At 38.0% G+C, this 17,172-nt stretch overlaps 1 protein-coding gene across 4 annotated transcripts; it reads left to right on the plus strand.

The window, feature by feature from the left end:
- Positions 1-1,761: 1,761 nt before the first annotated feature.
- slc6a4a (solute carrier family 6 member 4a) lies at positions 1,762-16,490 on the plus strand. 4 transcript variants are annotated; one of them, XM_060887659.1, is made up of 15 exons: positions 1,762-2,141; positions 4,278-4,376; positions 6,455-6,996; positions 7,781-7,915; positions 8,470-8,692; positions 9,274-9,412; positions 9,571-9,705; positions 9,829-9,932; positions 10,215-10,342; positions 10,562-10,674; positions 11,134-11,265; positions 11,417-11,516; positions 11,610-11,710; positions 12,630-12,797; positions 15,030-16,490. In XM_060887659.1, the coding sequence occupies exons 3-15, from the start codon at positions 6,639-6,641 to the stop codon at positions 15,108-15,110; spliced, it is 1,917 nt and encodes a 638-aa protein (XP_060743642.1). In that variant the 5' UTR covers positions 1,762-2,141; positions 4,278-4,376; positions 6,455-6,638; the 3' UTR covers positions 15,111-16,490. The 4 variants fall into 4 exon arrangements, with proteins under 4 accessions (XP_060743642.1, XP_060743643.1, XP_060743644.1 ...); XM_060887660.1 differs by having other exon boundaries at positions 6,458-6,996; XM_060887661.1 differs by lacking the exon at positions 4,278-4,376.
- The last annotated feature ends 682 nt before the right edge of the window (positions 16,491-17,172 follow it).

Below are 17,172 nucleotides of genomic sequence, written 5' to 3' on the forward strand. Positions count from 1 at the left end.
TGGCAGGATTTTAAATTGCTTTCATGCTCGAAAGCCCTCCAGTGTGACTGATATAAAGCAATTCTACAAAGTACAGTGGGCCAAAATTCCTCCATGGTGATGTGAAAGACTGATCTGATCACCGTCTGAAACATTTATGATACACTATATGGCCAAAAGTATGTGGACAGACTTACTATCACAATCATAGGTGCTTGTTGTACATTCCTTTCTACTATGGGCATTAATAAAAGTTGGTATCAAACGTTTAATGCAGTAACAAACTCCACTCTTCCCTCTAGAGTTTGAAGCATCTGTCCATTCAGCCAAAAGGCCATTAGTGATGTTGGACACTGATGCTGGACATGAAGGTCTGCTATGCAGTCACCATTCCGATTAATCCGTGTTAATAGTGCTTCCATGACATCATCAGCAAACCATGTGTTTATGGGCCTCTCTATATGCATATGCCTGGAACCGGTTTGGGTTTGGCTCATTAGATCCAGTGAAAGGAAATTGTTATGCTACAGCATACAATGATATTAACACAATTGTGTGGTTTTGTGGCGTTTGGTGAAGACACACATATGACTGCGAAGATCAAGTGCCCACATGCCCTCAGCCACATGACTATAGGTGTTGCACAACCTTTTTTTTCCCAATAAATTCAATGATCCTTTTAAGTGTATTTGTTTCTTTGTGTTGTCTTTTATTACATTATGACCCCTGAGGGCCTTTTAATATGACCAATATGCTAAAGTAGTTTCCAAGTAATTTGCAAGTGAAGTTGGTGCATGTGTGGCTATGTATGAGTCGGTCCATTAGGGGTCACTAAAAGTCATAGACTTGACTCTAATTCTAAGCATATCAACTGTTGTGAGTCTCAGATGACCTGCGAGTCATGTATACAAATTATTCTTAAAAATGAGGGAAGTCTCGTTGACTGACATGTAAAGTGTCATCTAATCCTTGCTAATCTGGGACCATTTATAACTTTTTAATTTCTGTCTATTGGATCTCTATAAGTGCAAATTTAAATAATAGAAACTGAATTAATAAGCAGTTAATTAACAATTTATTAAACATTGTTAATGCTGAACTGCTAAAGCGTTTACAAAATTCCCTGTCTCAAATTGGGATTTTGGCGCCTCAGGGGACATACAAACAAGACATCAGTACAGTCTTTTGTACTCAATAAAATGTTCACCCCCCATAAGAAATGATATTATTAGGCTATTTTGCATGGATGTAAAATTCCTGTTTGGCACTTTGTGGAAGATAATGTGTCTTGCTTGGCCTGATGGGGTGATGTACTGCTGTGAGATGTTGTTGGGCCCCGTGCAGCAGGCCAAAATGGAAGCCTTAAGGGGGTTTTAAGAAGTGTATTGACTGCTGGCAGCACCTTAAAGTCCATCCAAGAGCTTCCAATAGCTCATATTCTTTACAGTGCTTTTTGCAAAAAAACAAAAACAAAACACTCTGACAAAGCTTCCCTGTCTGCTCTCTCTCTGCAGGTCTCTACATTTTCAGTTCAGTTAGCAAAAACCCATGTGACATTGATAGGACTGAACATAGAAGTGTCTGATTCTATTTTCTAAATCCACCCTGCTTTAATGAACTCTTCACCTATTTTAGATGTTGGCTAGTCTGTTTCTCCTCCCTCCTCTCTCCCTCCCTGTGCTCCATTCTCTCATCTTGTTGAGGATTAACCTAGTAGCAGAGGCAGATTGGAAAGAGAAGCTTTCCATGTGGTACATGTTTGTGTATATGTGCTTCTTTGCTCAAGAGTTTCTTGCACTGTGAACATTGAGGAGAAAGCCTGTATAGTTTTTTGTGACTAGATTTTTTGCAGATCCTAAGAGCACCTATTAAGTTTAGCTCTGACATCACCAACCACACAATCCCTTGGCTACAGTCTTAAGACAATGACATGGTAATCACCAAGATAGCCGTCTATGACGTCTAGAATGTTTGATCAGTGTGCTGAAGCCTAGAAAGGACGCTTTCTGGAACGAGCCGTGATGCAACCTTTTTTGTGTGCTTGTGTGTAAATCTGAGAAAGTTGGGAGTTTCAGAGTGAGTTGATATTCCTCTCCAGTGTGGTCTTGAAGGGATGCTGAAAGCACCATGAAGTGATTTATCATGGACTCTGGGTTTCTCAGGTAGGGTAAATGTCTCTTTTGAATGTCTCTATCTTGAACTTTATATGTTATTTTTTTATTTGGAAACTTATACTGTTAATCTATATACGTCTAAAGTACAATACAGATAAAAAGTCTATCAGTCTATCATACAAAAAAATATCAGCAATAATTTCACACTTAGCGCCGAGTATGGGCGATAAAAAGAATAAAATCTAGAGGTTAAGTCAGAGTTATGAAAAAGCAGGAGTCTAAGCAAGAACAAGAAGAACGAGAGATGAGGTGAAAGGAACAGATTAAAGAAATTAACCTCTCTGTCTCTCTGCCTTTCTATCTATAACGCTCTCATTTTTTGAGAGGACTCTCCTCCTTCATGTTTCCTTCTCTTTTCTTGATCCCTCGTGTCTTTGATCTGTACCCCCTACCCCTGTAGACAGACGCTGCAAAACACAACAACATGTTTCAAAGGTCAGAGTTTGTTGGTAATGCCAACAAATGTCTCTGGCTTCTGGAGCAACCACAATCGTTGGCTTAACACCCTCTTACTGCACATTTCATTCATGCCTCTTCTAAACTAAGCTAACAGAACACTTTTTTTACTCCATACTATAATTGGCTATGACCCAAATGCAATAAAACGGCAGTGTTCTATTGTTGTTATATAGATGATAGTGTTATATAGATGTTGATGAAATTATAAAAATGAAAAATGTCTATTTGATCTTTTTCTATGTTCTTAACAGGATTGCCAAAATACCATAAAATAAAATATCTCTCCTCTATGAAGGGGAAACACTCTGTGCCCAGGAGTCTATGGCGTGGGAGTTCATTACTGTTCTCCTTTGTACGGTTGTAGATAGCGATCAGTGCCGTGAGGCTGCTAGCTGAAAAACAATGTGGTGACAGGTTTTGTCTGCATCATAAGATATATGTAAACTTCACCTCCCCAACCGACAACAGTGATTTTAAAAAGAGAAAAGGGAAAATAATGGAAAATAATTTGAAATTATTTTGTTTCTTTACTTCTGGGTGTGTTAGTAAGATTGCAGGGTGTTAACTTCCTTACTGATGAAACATCATTTATTCTTGCTGACATTTTCCCCCTCTTTAAGAATACAGATAATGCTTGTTATTCACATGTCTCGTTATTCAGCTCAGTGTTGATAGAAGTTGCTCTGATTGTATAATGGACATGAAGTAATGATTTACAATTTGAACATTTACACTGCAAATGTTTTCCATGCAGGAACCATTAGTAAGAAAGACAATATATCATCAGAATTTATTCATACATCATGTATATTCCTCATCACATAATTTGAACAAATATATCAAAATAATTTACAGTGTATTATTAATGTTATCTAGATATGCAGATATTGGCAAATTAAAAGAATTGTATTAATTATTAGAGATGAACAAATGGTCATCTCCTTGAAACCTCCGTCTTAACCCTGAAACCAATATAGGATGGAGGGAATAAGAAAAGAAAAATCTCAGTAGGATTAATTGAATCTGGGTCAGCCGTGATTTAAAACATGCCAGAATAACAGATGGGAATTCATGTACTTTGCCCTGAAATTCCTAATTTTTTTGGTGTGGATTTAAGCAAGTAATTCTTTTTTTATAAATATTATCACAGTATGTATTTCATAATCCGACATCATATTTTAAGGAGGCCCCATTCTGGAAATTCCTGAAATCCCTGTTACAGATGTGAACTTTCCGTAAAAGGATTTTATATGGTAGTTTTTAAATTCTGGTTATTAGTGTTCTAGAGTTTATTGTAACAGTTTTGGAAAGGATGTTGTCTCACTTCGGTTTCATTTCACAATTACATTAGTCATATGTAAGTCTTACTAGGAAAATGAAGATATGGATCAGTGTCATGTGGCTGTGTGTACTTTATTATAAATAGCGAACTATGGAGAGGAAGTAAAAGGTGAGTCCAGAGTACATCACCTGAATGCACACCACAACATTTACACAACAGGACTGGAGTGAAAGACTGAGAGATCAATAAGGCTGGAGACCACTGTAAATGTGTGTATAAGGAAAGGAGAGAGAGAGAAAGAGTGAGAGAGAGCGTCTGTGTATATGTGCGTGCGTGTGTGCGTGTGTGTGTGTGTGTGTGTGTGTGTGTGTGTGTGCATGCAGGAGTGTTAGGGAGGTGTGTCTTACACACTTGGCTCCCAGGGTCGGTAAGCACCAGCCCAGCGCACACAGACCCCCACAGAACCGCTCCACTGCTGCACGGTAGGATTGTACTGCACATACTGTGTACAGAAACGTGTTTGCAAAAAAAAAACAACAACAACTGGGTGACAGGTTATATTTTGCATGTGCTTGCATGCTGTGTGTCGTAGGATATGGCTTGATATGCTGTCTGAACTAAAATTGTTGATGGATGTGCTTGTGGTAACTTTGTGCAAAGTGATTACGGATATGAGAATTTTGAATAGTAATATATGAAGGATATAGAAAAATATGAAGTTTATAGATTATAAGTATAGATTATAGTAATGCTATTAGCATGCTTATTTAATACATGTGTAATATTTTGTGTTCTCTATATCCAACCATGACTTACATTTATGGCAAAGAAGTAATTACACTAACAAATCTTCTGTTGTGCTTATTTTTAAATATGTGGACAATTTAGTTTATGTTTCTTTATAGCCGATTACCTGACTGATTGGGATCAATTCTTTTCTTTTTCTTTTTTTTTTTTAAATGCAATCTTGATTCCAGTGCCTCGGGGTATTAAATGTTTGTTAACTAATGATAAAATGTCCTTAATTATAGCTGACATCAATAGCCAGAATAAGGTCCAACTGGATCTATTAAAGTAAATTAAGATTGAATGTATGCGGATGAAATGAGGACTGTTCCATTATCCGAGGTCAAATCAGTTGGAACAATCTCAGATTAAACAAATTTTTAATGCTGGAATTATTAGAAAAGTGTTTCTTATTTATTTCTCTCAGGCTTGCCATGTGTAAATAATTTTAGTCATATTTTAGTCACAGGTCAAGCTTTTTTCCAGCGTTTAGGAGAGAATTTTCATTTTGCGCTGGTTCTTTTTAAACATCAGCTACAGCTTCTCAGTTAAATGCCTTGAGTAGCCCTAGTGTTTTAATGTGCTGCTCTGGGACTTTGAGATGTTCAGGAAAATCTTATTTAATACATTTAACCATAATAATTGTAGCCGTGTGTAAAATTCAAACTTTGTACCGATTGTTCCTGTGTAACACTTTCCACCTTCACCACACTGGATATGAGCATTAAAAAATAATTAATAGGAAATTTAGGTGGATATGTTTTAGTTGTACACAATTAATCATTAGGAATAGCTAATAAAAATAAAAATGTAGAGCTAAAGGAACATTGGAAACCTGCTTCCACTGGAAACTTTATAAAATGCATGTGTGGGCAAATTGCTGTGCCAAATGGTTTAGACATTTTTAAAGGGTATTCTGTTTTAAGAGGATATTGTTTTAAAGTTGATAGTATCATTATGGTTATTTTAATTAATTTATTTTTATTATTTCTGGCAAAGAAAGTGAAAGATCAGGGCACTACACAATTACACTCCCTCATACAAAAATGTATTAAATTAAGAGCAGGCAAATGTGTATTCATTACTCCATTGTTACTTTGCAAAAACTGCTTTATCTGATTATTGAGAATTTCATTTATATAGCTATATTAAATGTGTGGACTCTGAGAGATAGAAACAAATATTTATTTTAATTTGTAATGCTTACATTGCCTTGACCCTTGGTGCATTGCAATTTGTTTTTTCACTTTCATTTGATTTCCTATTATTATAAATTATTCATTTTTTGCTGTAAAAACAGCAGGAGAGCATTGATGTCATTCCTTTAAAGTTTATTTGTCCAGCATAATTTCAGCTGAGATAGGCATTCTTGTCCGTATTTCACGTCTTTTCTCAAGTTTTCGTTTCCTAATTTCTCAGATGGTGTAAGTGTTTGTTTCATATAAAGGCGAAGACTTTTTAAATGTCTCACATGTTAATTTCTTTAACACTAACAAAGTCAAAGACGAAACTAAAATAAATAAATGTATTCTGGCAGCTCCATTGGCTGTAATTCTGTGCAGGCTTGTACAAATTTTCTCATGTGTTCTTTTTTATTTTTTTTTTTTATAGTTTTTAACCCATTGTTACAGGCTCTGTTTGGATCTGCATTGTTCATTTTAGATAGTATGTATGTGGACGCACATCAGTCAAATAAGTATTTTGTGAAAAAGTAAAAAATGGAAAACGTTGACTTTCTGAAGTGCCCTATAAAATTCTATTCTCTTTTTTGCAGCAGGGCTTTATCGAAGCTTGTAAAAGTGGACTAAACAATCAGGTCTGTTGCTGTTATCTCTCCATTCTACTGATCTGCAAGTTGATCTTTTCTTCTCTGTCGTCTTGATTCCCCTCATGGGCGCCATATCAGCCAGTGCTAGAAAACTTTCAGCAGAGGGACTCACAACATCTCAGCCTTGACTATGGAGATGAAACAGACAGTGATGATGAACCCAGAGGACCAAGACGAAAAGGACAAATCTGAAGAGAATGGCAGGCTGGTAGATGGCAGCATTGCTGAGAAAGAGCAGAAACCAGTCTCAGGGCCCACACAGGTGTCAAACGGGTACCCCAGTACATCAGGGGAAGGCACCGGGGATGTAGGGGACAGGACAAATTCTCCTGGGGGATTCAGGACGCTTGTGGTCCAGCAGACCAGTCTGGATCCTCCCAGGGAGACATGGAGCAAGAAGGTAGATTTCCTCTTGTCGGTCATCGGCTACGCAGTGGACTTGGGCAACGTGTGGCGCTTCCCATACATCTGCTACCAGAACGGAGGGGGTAAGTTTATGGGCAGAGGACAGAGAAAGCATTTACACCACCTGACAGTAAGCAGTCATGATTTCACGCATGACATTCTGCCTGGAGTCTGATGCCAAGAGCAACTTAACAGTCACAACAACTTGTCAAAAAGATTTGTATTTCTTTTCTGAAACATGATCGATTAGGTTCTGTGTGCATTAGAGAGAACAAATAGAACAGTGTCTTATTTTATAGGGAACTCTGCTGTCCTTTCTCATCTTTATACTCGACTGCTCACGTTCTCTCTCCAAACAGGATTCAGCCTCTTGTCTTTGAATTTGAAATAATAAAATCTTTGTAATTTCCTGTTCTACCATGCAAGATGGAAGGGCGAGCGAGAGATAGAGCAGCTAGGGACACACTCGCTACTACCAACACTAATTGTGGCTTTCATGAGAGGGACTTCAATCTCTTATTGTTTAATAACCTGCCTCGCAGCTACTAAATCAACTGCTATCTTTGCACTCATGTCAAAAGCACACAAATAAAGCTTTAATCAAACAGGGAGGCTTGTCTAAACTGGTGCTGCCTTTCTCTACCACTCTTTATTTTGGCAAGGCGAAACATACATAGAATTCGTTTTTTTGTTTTTCAGAAACCATTTCTTCATTGGTGTTTTTGTTTTTTTTAATCACCCTTTGATATGAATGAAGGTGATGAAAGTTGATGGTTTTCTTTAGTTTCAGAGAATACAAGCATTTATCACATGTTGAAACCTGTTGCCAACCTCCTATACACTAAAGTGTCATTCTTATCTGTCCAGGTGCTTTTCTGTTTCCCTACCTGCTGATGGCAGTGTTTGGCGGGGTCCCTCTCTTCTACATGGAGCTGGCACTTGGGCAGTTCCACCGCAGTGGTTGCATATCTATCTGGAAACATATTTGCCCCATCTTCAAGGGTAAGAAGATCTCACTTCTGATAGGCATGTCCAAATCATAGTGGTTTGTAATATATTCTTGTGTATTCAACACACTAGATATTGATATCACAAGCACTTTAATAATAATATCATTCTTGTGCATAGATATTTGAGGTGGCATTTAAGGTTCCTTTTCATGTAGATTTCTGCCCAACAGGATAAGTACAATTTTTCTAGGATAATTTCATACAACTCGATAAAAAGGATAAGGATTAGAGTGATATGTAAATTTTATATCAGTACTTTCATGACTAAAAAAGTAGTTTAAGTCGCACCAGATTGTTAGAAGGAAGGTATGGGAGCGACAAGACTGATAATGCAGTGTTTCCCAATTTCTCTCCAGTGCCTGTGTGCCACTTTGTTGATAGCTGTTGTACTCTCTGTTATGGAAATTGTCACATTTCCATTGCAAAATGCCAGCGTCTATAGATCTTCAGTTTTATGGAAATGTGCTAAATGTCATCAGCCCGTCTCTTTCTGAAGCGGAAGCAGAGTGAAGCAGATGAACTTCTTTTACTACGTCTCTTCTGTAGGTATTGGCTTTGCCATCTGCATTATTGCCCTCTACATTGCCTTCTACTACAACACCATCATGGCTTGGGCTCTGTATTACCTGTTGTCCTCCTTCAACACTACATTACCATGGACAACATGCAAAAACTCCTGGAACACGGCCCACTGCAAGCAGTATATGTCTACCGACAGCAACGTCACCTGGACCTATGATTCCACCTCGCCTGCCGAGGAGTTCTATACGTAAGTGCATGTAAGTGCCAGGAGCCTACAAAGGAGGCCAGAGAGTGAGAGAGGGAGAGATAGCATGAAAGAAAAAAAAAACAATTCCTCATTAACAGCAGAATGTTTCTTATAGATTATAAGGATGTAGTCATGGAGGAGACAAACATGAACAGCCCCCAACATTAGAAGAGCATATTTTAACGTCTTCTGTAGAGCTAAACCAGTTTTGCCTGGTTAGCTTCACTTTTGTCTGATGCTTTAGGGGAGATTTGCAGGTATTGCTGAGGTTTAACCTATGATAAACTGGATGTGAACAAGCTTTTCTTGCAATTTTAGCAGGAATTTCCTGTTTTCCTTATAAATGTGTTTCCCTTTTACCTTCAATAGTGAGTTTTTACTCATCCCCTTTCTCCTAGCAATCCTAATGTTCAGTTTTCACTGTTTTATTATTCTGCTATTAACAATGTTCCTGTGTCCCCTCACCAATGTATACAGCGACTTCTCTCTCTCTTTCTCTCCCCCCCCTCTCTCTCACTCTCTCTCTCTCTCTCTTTCTCACTCACTATGTATTTATCCACTTATCTCTCTTAATGTCTTAGGCGGAAGGTGCTGCAGGTGCACCTGTCCCCAGGTCTTCATCAGCTGGGTGCAGTTAGTTGGCAGCTGGCCCTTTGTCTTCTCTTCATTTTCATCATTGTCTACTTCAGCATCTGGAAGGGGGTAAAGACCTCTGGCAAGGTAAGAAGAAAGAAAATATATAGATTTAAACCTTAACTCATGGGCGTGTAAGTTTGCACCCTTATCACTGGAAGCCTTCTTGACCGGGTGCCCAATAAGACAGGAGGACCCAAAACTTGTATGATAACTAGCTAACTTACTTGTGTTTTCTCTGGTAGGTAGTATGGGTTACAGCAACTCTTCCATATGTTGTGCTGTTGATCCTTCTGGTGCGAGGCGCTACTCTGCCCGGAGCATGGAGAGGTGTTGTCTTCTACCTGAAGCCTAACTGGGAGAAGCTCATGAGCACTACAGTGAGTATAATAAATATACTAAAAGCAAGCTTGATTATTAGCATTACTTTTTGTATTGGGGTTTTATATTTAATGTTGTCTTTATCTTTTACATGATAAACTTTTTCTCCTTCTCTTTGTTAGGTTTGGATTGATGCAGCAGCCCAGATCTTCTTCTCTCTGGGTCCAGGTTTTGGTGTACTCCTGGCCTTTGCCAGCTACAATCCCTTTCACAACAACTGTTACAAGTATAAGGCTATATTATTTCAAATGTTAAACATCTGATCTTATCTGTGCTTGATTGTTACTCTAAGCCCAGCTCTAATCTGCCATTCTGTCAATATTAAAATATTGTTTCAGTTATAGAAGTACAAAACAAGTAATTTGACTATTATAATATTAAATAATAAGAGATTATTTGCATATCATTTACCTTTGTAATGTAACAATAATTCACTATTCATTTGAATTAACTCTTTAAATAAGTAAAAAGACCGAATTCTGTAAATAGCTTCTCTTTTTTGTCTCAGGGATGCGTTGGTGACGAGCACAGTTAACTGTCTGACCAGCTTCTTGTCAGGCTTTGTGATCTTCACCGTACTGGGCTACATGGCTGAGATGCGGAAGGAGGGAGTGGAGACAGTAGCAAAGGATGCTGGTGAGAACCAGCTTTATTTGTACCAATATCTGAAATATAAAAACACAACATTGTTTCATTACATAGTCCTGTAAAATGAATCTAACTTTGACTTTCTACTTTTAAAACATGCTGAAGATATATGTTGAATGTTGAGATACATGTGTTAAGAGTACACAGAAACTTATTGATGCTGCATTTTCTACTGATGTTCTTCATCAAACCCGCATCTTGTTTTAGGTCCCAGTCTACTGTTCATCGTCTATGCCGAGGCCATCGCCAACATGCCGGCGAGCACTTTCCTTGCCATTATCTTCTTCCTCATGATCATCATGCTGGGATTAGATAGCACGGTCAGTCTCTCTGTCCCACTAGTTAATTAGCCTACCTTTTTCAACCCATCTCCCAGCATGTGGAGCTCTAAGCAGATTTTTACTAAGCATTTAGCTTATCAGCTAAGAGCAGAGCATTTTGGCTGACACAATATTGTCTGTCAATTGTTGTACTTATGCTGTTGGTCACTCTGCTGTCCCTGGTTTGCCCTTCTAAATGCCTCTTTCCTAAAGAATCATATTAAACCACTCATACAGTTTCTGTGGTAAACAGCCACAAAGGATGACAGCATGTGCTTATCACGATGCACTAATAAGATTATCGGTGGGTCTGGTCTTTGTTCCTGCTCAACGCTTGGCTTTGTCAGAATGCACTGAGCTTTGTGTGTGTGTTTGTTACAGTTATAGTTAATGCCAGAGTCTGCGTTGTGTAACAAGTGTTACCTACTTTATTAGCACGATTTATGTCTCCACCTACAGTTTGCTGGACTGGAAGGAGTGATCACCGCCATGTTGGATGAGTTTCCCCACCTGTTGGCCCGCAGGAGAGAGTGGTTTGTGCTTGGTCTGGTGTGTGTCTGCTACCTGGGAGCTTTGTCCACTCTTACTTATGTGAGTCCTCTCACATTGCACTGTTCATGGAACTAACATCGAGAATGTTTTCTGAGAAACATAACAAATTACAAAGTATTTATTTTTGTTATTTCATTATTAATGTATGCGTGTGGAAATAAGTGCTGTTACCTGTGTGATGTTAATATAGGGAGGGGCATTTGTGGTGAAACTCTTTGAAGAATATGCAACAGGCCCTGCTGTCATCACTGTAGTCTTCCTTGAAGTCATTGCCGTTTCCTGGTTTTATGGTAACTACCTGAACTTCAACACAGTTATCTATTAAATGTTTTGTGGTTGTGTAGTATATTATGTGGCCTCACTTTGTGTCTATGTGTGTTGAGGGACGACGCGTTTCTGCAATGACGTGCAGTTGATGCTTGGCTTCAGACCTGGTCTGTTCTGGAGGGTGTGTTGGGTAGCTATCTGCCCCTGCTTCCTACTGGTCAGTCCAGCCACAAGTGCAACAATCTTAAAACACACTCACCTGACCTTATTTTTCTCACTGAGATTTAGCATGTTTTCACACTCATATATTGAAAATTCAGATCTATTCAAATCCAGGACTTTTTGGGGGAGATGATTATCATCACAAATTTGGGGAAACATGAGAGAATTAAGTACTGTTTATTGTTCTTGTCACCGTTTATTTAAGTAGCTGGTTATTTGCATTTATTTGACACAACGGTTCAGATAAAGCTTTCTATTCAAAGCAACTCAATTTTATACAACACCGATTTATAGGTTTACACTCTATATATTCAGTAGGCATCATATCTAATCTGCAGACCACAATATATGACATTTTCCTGTCATTGTTGAAGCTAAAACAGGAAATTACTTGACAAGTTCCAACAAGCATTGCTGTTCAAAACCCTGCCCTATGTGGTACAATCTGCACCTGAGTTCATCTGGTTTCAGAGATTTATTCCATAATTTCCCATCAGACTCAAAACTTAATTTAGTCTCTAAGAAACAGTAAAATCTGGATTTAAACAGCATCAGGTTTGAAAAAAAAATTCAAGTACCCTTAGATGTAATAGAAAAAAACAACAGATGGTGCTAACTAATATTAGATTTAATCATGGAACAACTAAGACATAGAGGTATGGCCATCTTACCTGACCGCAGATCTCATCTTTAAGAGGCCCTTTTACACTGAAATAGTTCAGAATTAATGAAATAATAATGAAGTCATGTTGTTTTAAATTATTGTATCGTTTAATTGTGTATTTATGAGTATAAGGAGCAACTAACTTGAGCCAAAACAGTAGATGTCCTAATTGTCCCATACCTCAGTGAACATACCACTAAACGTCCCATTTAACAGGAAGCTTACTGTTCCCTGTGTTATTTGTTTGTAGTTCATCATTGGAAGTTTCCTGGCCTTCCCTCCTGAGGTGAGGCTGTTTAACTATCTGTACCCTTTCTGGACCACTGTACTGGGCTACTGCATTGGTGTCTCCTCTTTCATTTGCGTGCCTTCCTACATGGTCTACCACCTGCTCACCACCAAAGGGACCTTCATACAGGTGCGGCAAAAGCAGAAACAACAACACCCAAACATATCTGTCATTAGACATGCGACAAAGAGAAGATGCAGGTAAATTAAATAAACACACCTTATAAGATGTGACTCACATTATCCATTCGGTCTATGTGAGACGTGACGAGAGATGCGAGCACGGTCCAGATGCCGCTGCCGTCCTGCTACTCGTCCGGCTGCTTTTGATGGAGCTGTCAGCCAGGACGGGTGCTGCTTGTTTGCATTCACCTTAAATACACAATGCTGCTGAAAGGGTACGTCAGATAGGATGTGTGTTTAGCCTATGAGCTGTTACCTGGTGCTAAACACAGACGTCCTTGGTGTAAGCGAGGTCAGTTAGGAGCAACACTCGAATTTCCAAAATACTTGCCTTTTTTATCTGGTCCAGATGTATTATATTCACACTGCATTAAATTAAGTAAATGAAACTTTATTGATGAATATCCAGGGCACCGCAGTTGCTTAAATCCAAATCATAATGCACTGTAAGGCAGCATTTCAGACACAGCAGTAGCTTACATCCTCACTAACTAATTACTGTTGCAGTAATAGCTTGATATTATGATTAATATATTGGGGTGAGCTGCTAGACTGGTAGCATCATCTCTTAGGGTAGATATACATCAAGACTCTTTTCTGTTCTGGCACCGAGGTGGTAGATTGAACTTTCCCTAGATGTCCGAACAGCTGAGTCACTGGCTATCTTCAAATGAAGGGTGAAGACCTACCTCTTCCTGAAACACTTAAACTAGCACACACAAAAAAACTCAAAAAAAAGGGAGTTTTAGGTTGATGGTATTCTTGTGTAACCTATTGAACCAGTGTTAATGTATTCATTGATAAAGTCTTCAAAGCACTTTTGTACGTCGCTCTGGATATGGGCTTTCTCTAAATACCGTACCTGTAAACGTAAATAAATCTGTTTAGAGATAAAGCTAAAGAAAATGAGAACTGTAATTTACATCCTTTAGTGCTTGAAGGAAAAAATAACATCTACATTTTTTCAGTTTGAGTTGCAATGCTTTTCCTACTATATAGCAAACTAAATGTTCATTTAATAAAAAAAAAAAAAAAAAGACAAACATCTACAGAGGTAGCTACAGGTTAAACTGCAGGTTTAGAGGTACATCGCTGTTGCTCATCACATCAACCCGCTCAAATAATAATGATGGCTTACAAGTTTCCATTAACCTCAGCACCCAGCAAACAATTCCAAAGTCTATAACTATGGTTTTATAGCTGCTTTTAATAAGTTTCTTCTTTGACTCATTTATTAAGCCCTCCTTTGGATGGCTGAGGTTGACGTTGGGCTAAAAATAAAGCAGAGAATGTAGTTTGCAATGACTTATTTTCTTCTAACTCTAATGAAATAATGGAGTTTAACAGTGAGAGCTGTTTTGCATTTAATGTGCGACAGGCACCGTTAATCAGGGCTCACAGAATATTCATTTAGCCGTTTTGTTAATAATGATTTACCAGACTGAGAAAACACAATGCACTTGTCATCAGCCCGTATGCGGGGTGGGGGTGTGGGGTGTGCAGTTCTTGGAGACACTCCCAGTTTTCTCCTGAAATTCCAACAGCAGTGAAGCTAAGCTGAGATCAGTGGGAGAAAACACATAGAGCACCGACAGAGCTCTGTCAGAGCATTACGATATATTTATTGGCAGACTATAGAACTCTAGATAAATTATTAGTTGGTTCTGTTGGTCAGTTTGTTGTGGTGGTAGAAACACATTTGCTTATTATAAATTGACAAGGAACCTTAAATGTCAGATTTCTAATATCTTTAAAAATATTTCTAACCCTGTAATAATCGTATATGTTTAAAAGATTTTTTAAATGATTTAGTGTATTGCCATCCAATATGTCATTTTAGGTTATTATTTCTGGGATGGAGATGAGCAGTGCCCAAACCAGAAGGAAGCAACTCACCACTAAGAGTAGTTTAAGCAGTGGTATGAGGTGGACTGGGGTGTGCAGAAGGCTTATTAGTGTTTTCCTTTTTAATTATATTATATTATTATTTTAAAAATACTCTAGAACATTCTTAAACCACTCATTAGAATTGTCTGGGTGGCATCAGTTATGATGTCCAGGTGTCCTAGGTACATTTAATGACGAGCGTTAATCAAATAAGTTGATTAGCTTTAAGTTTTCTGGCTGTTTTCAGATTTTTTTTATCTCATTCCTTGTATGCGCTCTTCTCCTCCATCAGCGTCTGATGAAGAGCATCACTCCTGAGCCTGCAAACATTGAAGGCCTGCACAGAGACATCATCATCACAAATGCTGTGTGAGTGGAGACCCTTCGCCCTCTGCTGGACATGTAGCACAAGTGGGGATTTCACCCTTCCTTCATATCCCAGATCTGCCAAAGGTGTCTCCATCCAGAACATGTGATAGTTGGACTCTAAGATCCAGCAATCCAGCTGCTCTATTTCCCACCATTGCTAAATGTGGCAGTGTTCAATGTACATGTGAGATAACACCTGCCATAAAGATATATCTATTGGGTATTCGAGTCAGGAGTCTGGTAGCACAAATGTCTTTTTGGTTTTCATTACCATTTTGTGATCTTTGTTATTTACATTGTTTCAAACAAATGTACTAGAACTACTAAAGAAATCACTAATGGGCAGTATACACAGTATACCCATGTTTTACTCTATTTAGCACTTTCAGATCAAATATGACATCTGAATGCATAGATCTGCCCCAACTAACAGTTTTATTTTGTATGCATTTGACATTTCAGGTAACTTTCAAATTTCTGCGTGTTTCAGAAGCCAAATATTATTAGACATGACTTTTATTACAGGTAAATTTACTTCACAGCTCCTCATGCTTTGGGTTTTTTTGGATAGATAGGTGTGTGTATGTATGAAAAAGTATGTAAAATGTTCACGTGTAGGTGCACAAACAACTAGTGGTCATGCCTCTTTGGATGAACATGGAGAGTGTCGCCACTCACAGTTGATAAAGTTTTATCAAAACCACAAAATACTCATAATGTGACTGCAACATTCAACATGTAACAAAAATTTATTTGGGACCTTTTGTGGAATTGTGTTAATGTAATGTGTCTTTTCCTGCCTTGCTCATGAAACTGCACACCAACAGCCAACACACCGACTCATTATTTTCCATGTTATATGTGAATAACAAGGTAGCAGAAACCAAATACTAGCGTGCTTGTTACAAATGGTTCAGCTATAATCCTAAAGACATGGGGGGAAAAAATAGCAATGTATGAAAGTGCAAGTATGTACCTGTCTGTTTTGTGAGTGTTGTCTGTGTTCCAGTCATGTGACAACCTGTCAACCTCTTTAGGAGGACATATACGGGTGTGTGATATTTGTTCGTTTTCAAAGTGTGTGTGAGCTTTAAGTAAATGTAGAAAAGCCAAAAGCCATGGTTCGATCTGTTCGTGTGTGCGCGCATGCATGCAGACATGAATGTATACTATGTATTTAGTGTGTGCCTCAAAATAGTGCTGCCTCTTCCTCCTCCCTATCTTGTTTCTGTCTTTACAGTTTACTCTGTATCAAAGTAGAATCTCCTGTACTTTATCAGTGTATGTCTACATGACTGTTATATGAATACATAAAGAATAAAGATATATATATATATGAATTATATATGAATTATTAGAGGAATAAAAGTATATGTATTAATAATGATTGTGCTTTATTTATCTTGCTTATCTTGAGGTACATGATGTGATATTTTTGCCATATCATAATGCTTGAAGACATTTTCACAATATGTATTATTTCATGAGGCTTGTTGTTTCAGGGAGCATTTCCTTGCCACTGTTTATTAGAGATCAATATCTATACAGATTTCTATCTATAGGTTCTGAATGGAAAGGGTAACCCTCTGTTGACAGGTACAAATGGAAATAGCATTTACATTGATGTTTCACAAACAAAAATTAACGCATCATATAGTTTTCTGTTTTCTTCACCATGGCCATGTTTAACTCACTTAACTACTGTAGGTAGGAATGGGTGTACAAATGGGAGCTTGCAATGGTCTAGAGTACCAGCCAGGTTGTATTCCAACCTCACACCCAGAGTTCCTGGGATAGCCTCAGGATGCACCATGAACCTGGCCAGGATAAAGCAGTTACTGAAGATTAATGAACGAATTAATGTCTACAAAATTTTATATCTGTTTATAAAAAAATTCATTAACAAGGAAAAAGTTACACATTTAATTAGTTTCTTGTTACTGTGACTATTAAGGTTTTTTTTTTTTTTTTTATAATAATTAATAATAAAAATATTCTTATTTTGGAAAAGAATATTAAGCTTTATCCTAATACGGCTATCACATGTGATAGCCCTAATTATTCAT

The sequence above is a fragment of the Tachysurus vachellii genome, chromosome 15 (genome assembly GCF_030014155.1).
Source record: "Tachysurus vachellii isolate PV-2020 chromosome 15, HZAU_Pvac_v1, whole genome shotgun sequence".
In the NCBI taxonomy this organism is placed as follows: domain Eukaryota; kingdom Metazoa; phylum Chordata; class Actinopteri; order Siluriformes; family Bagridae; genus Tachysurus; species Tachysurus vachellii.

Bases quoted from the DNA above. Each gene is read 5' to 3' on its own strand.
- slc6a4a (XM_060887659.1), top strand. From the start codon at position 6,639: ATGGAGATGAAACAGACAGTGATGATGAACCCAGAGGACCAAGACGAA. The intron at 11,517-11,609 runs GTAACTACCTGA...ATGTGTGTTGAG, and splicing joins TGCCGTTTCCTGGTTTTATG to GGACGACGCGTTTCTGCAAT. The intron at 12,798-15,029 runs GTGCGGCAAAAG...CTCCTCCATCAG, and splicing joins CCAAAGGGACCTTCATACAG to CGTCTGATGAAGAGCATCAC.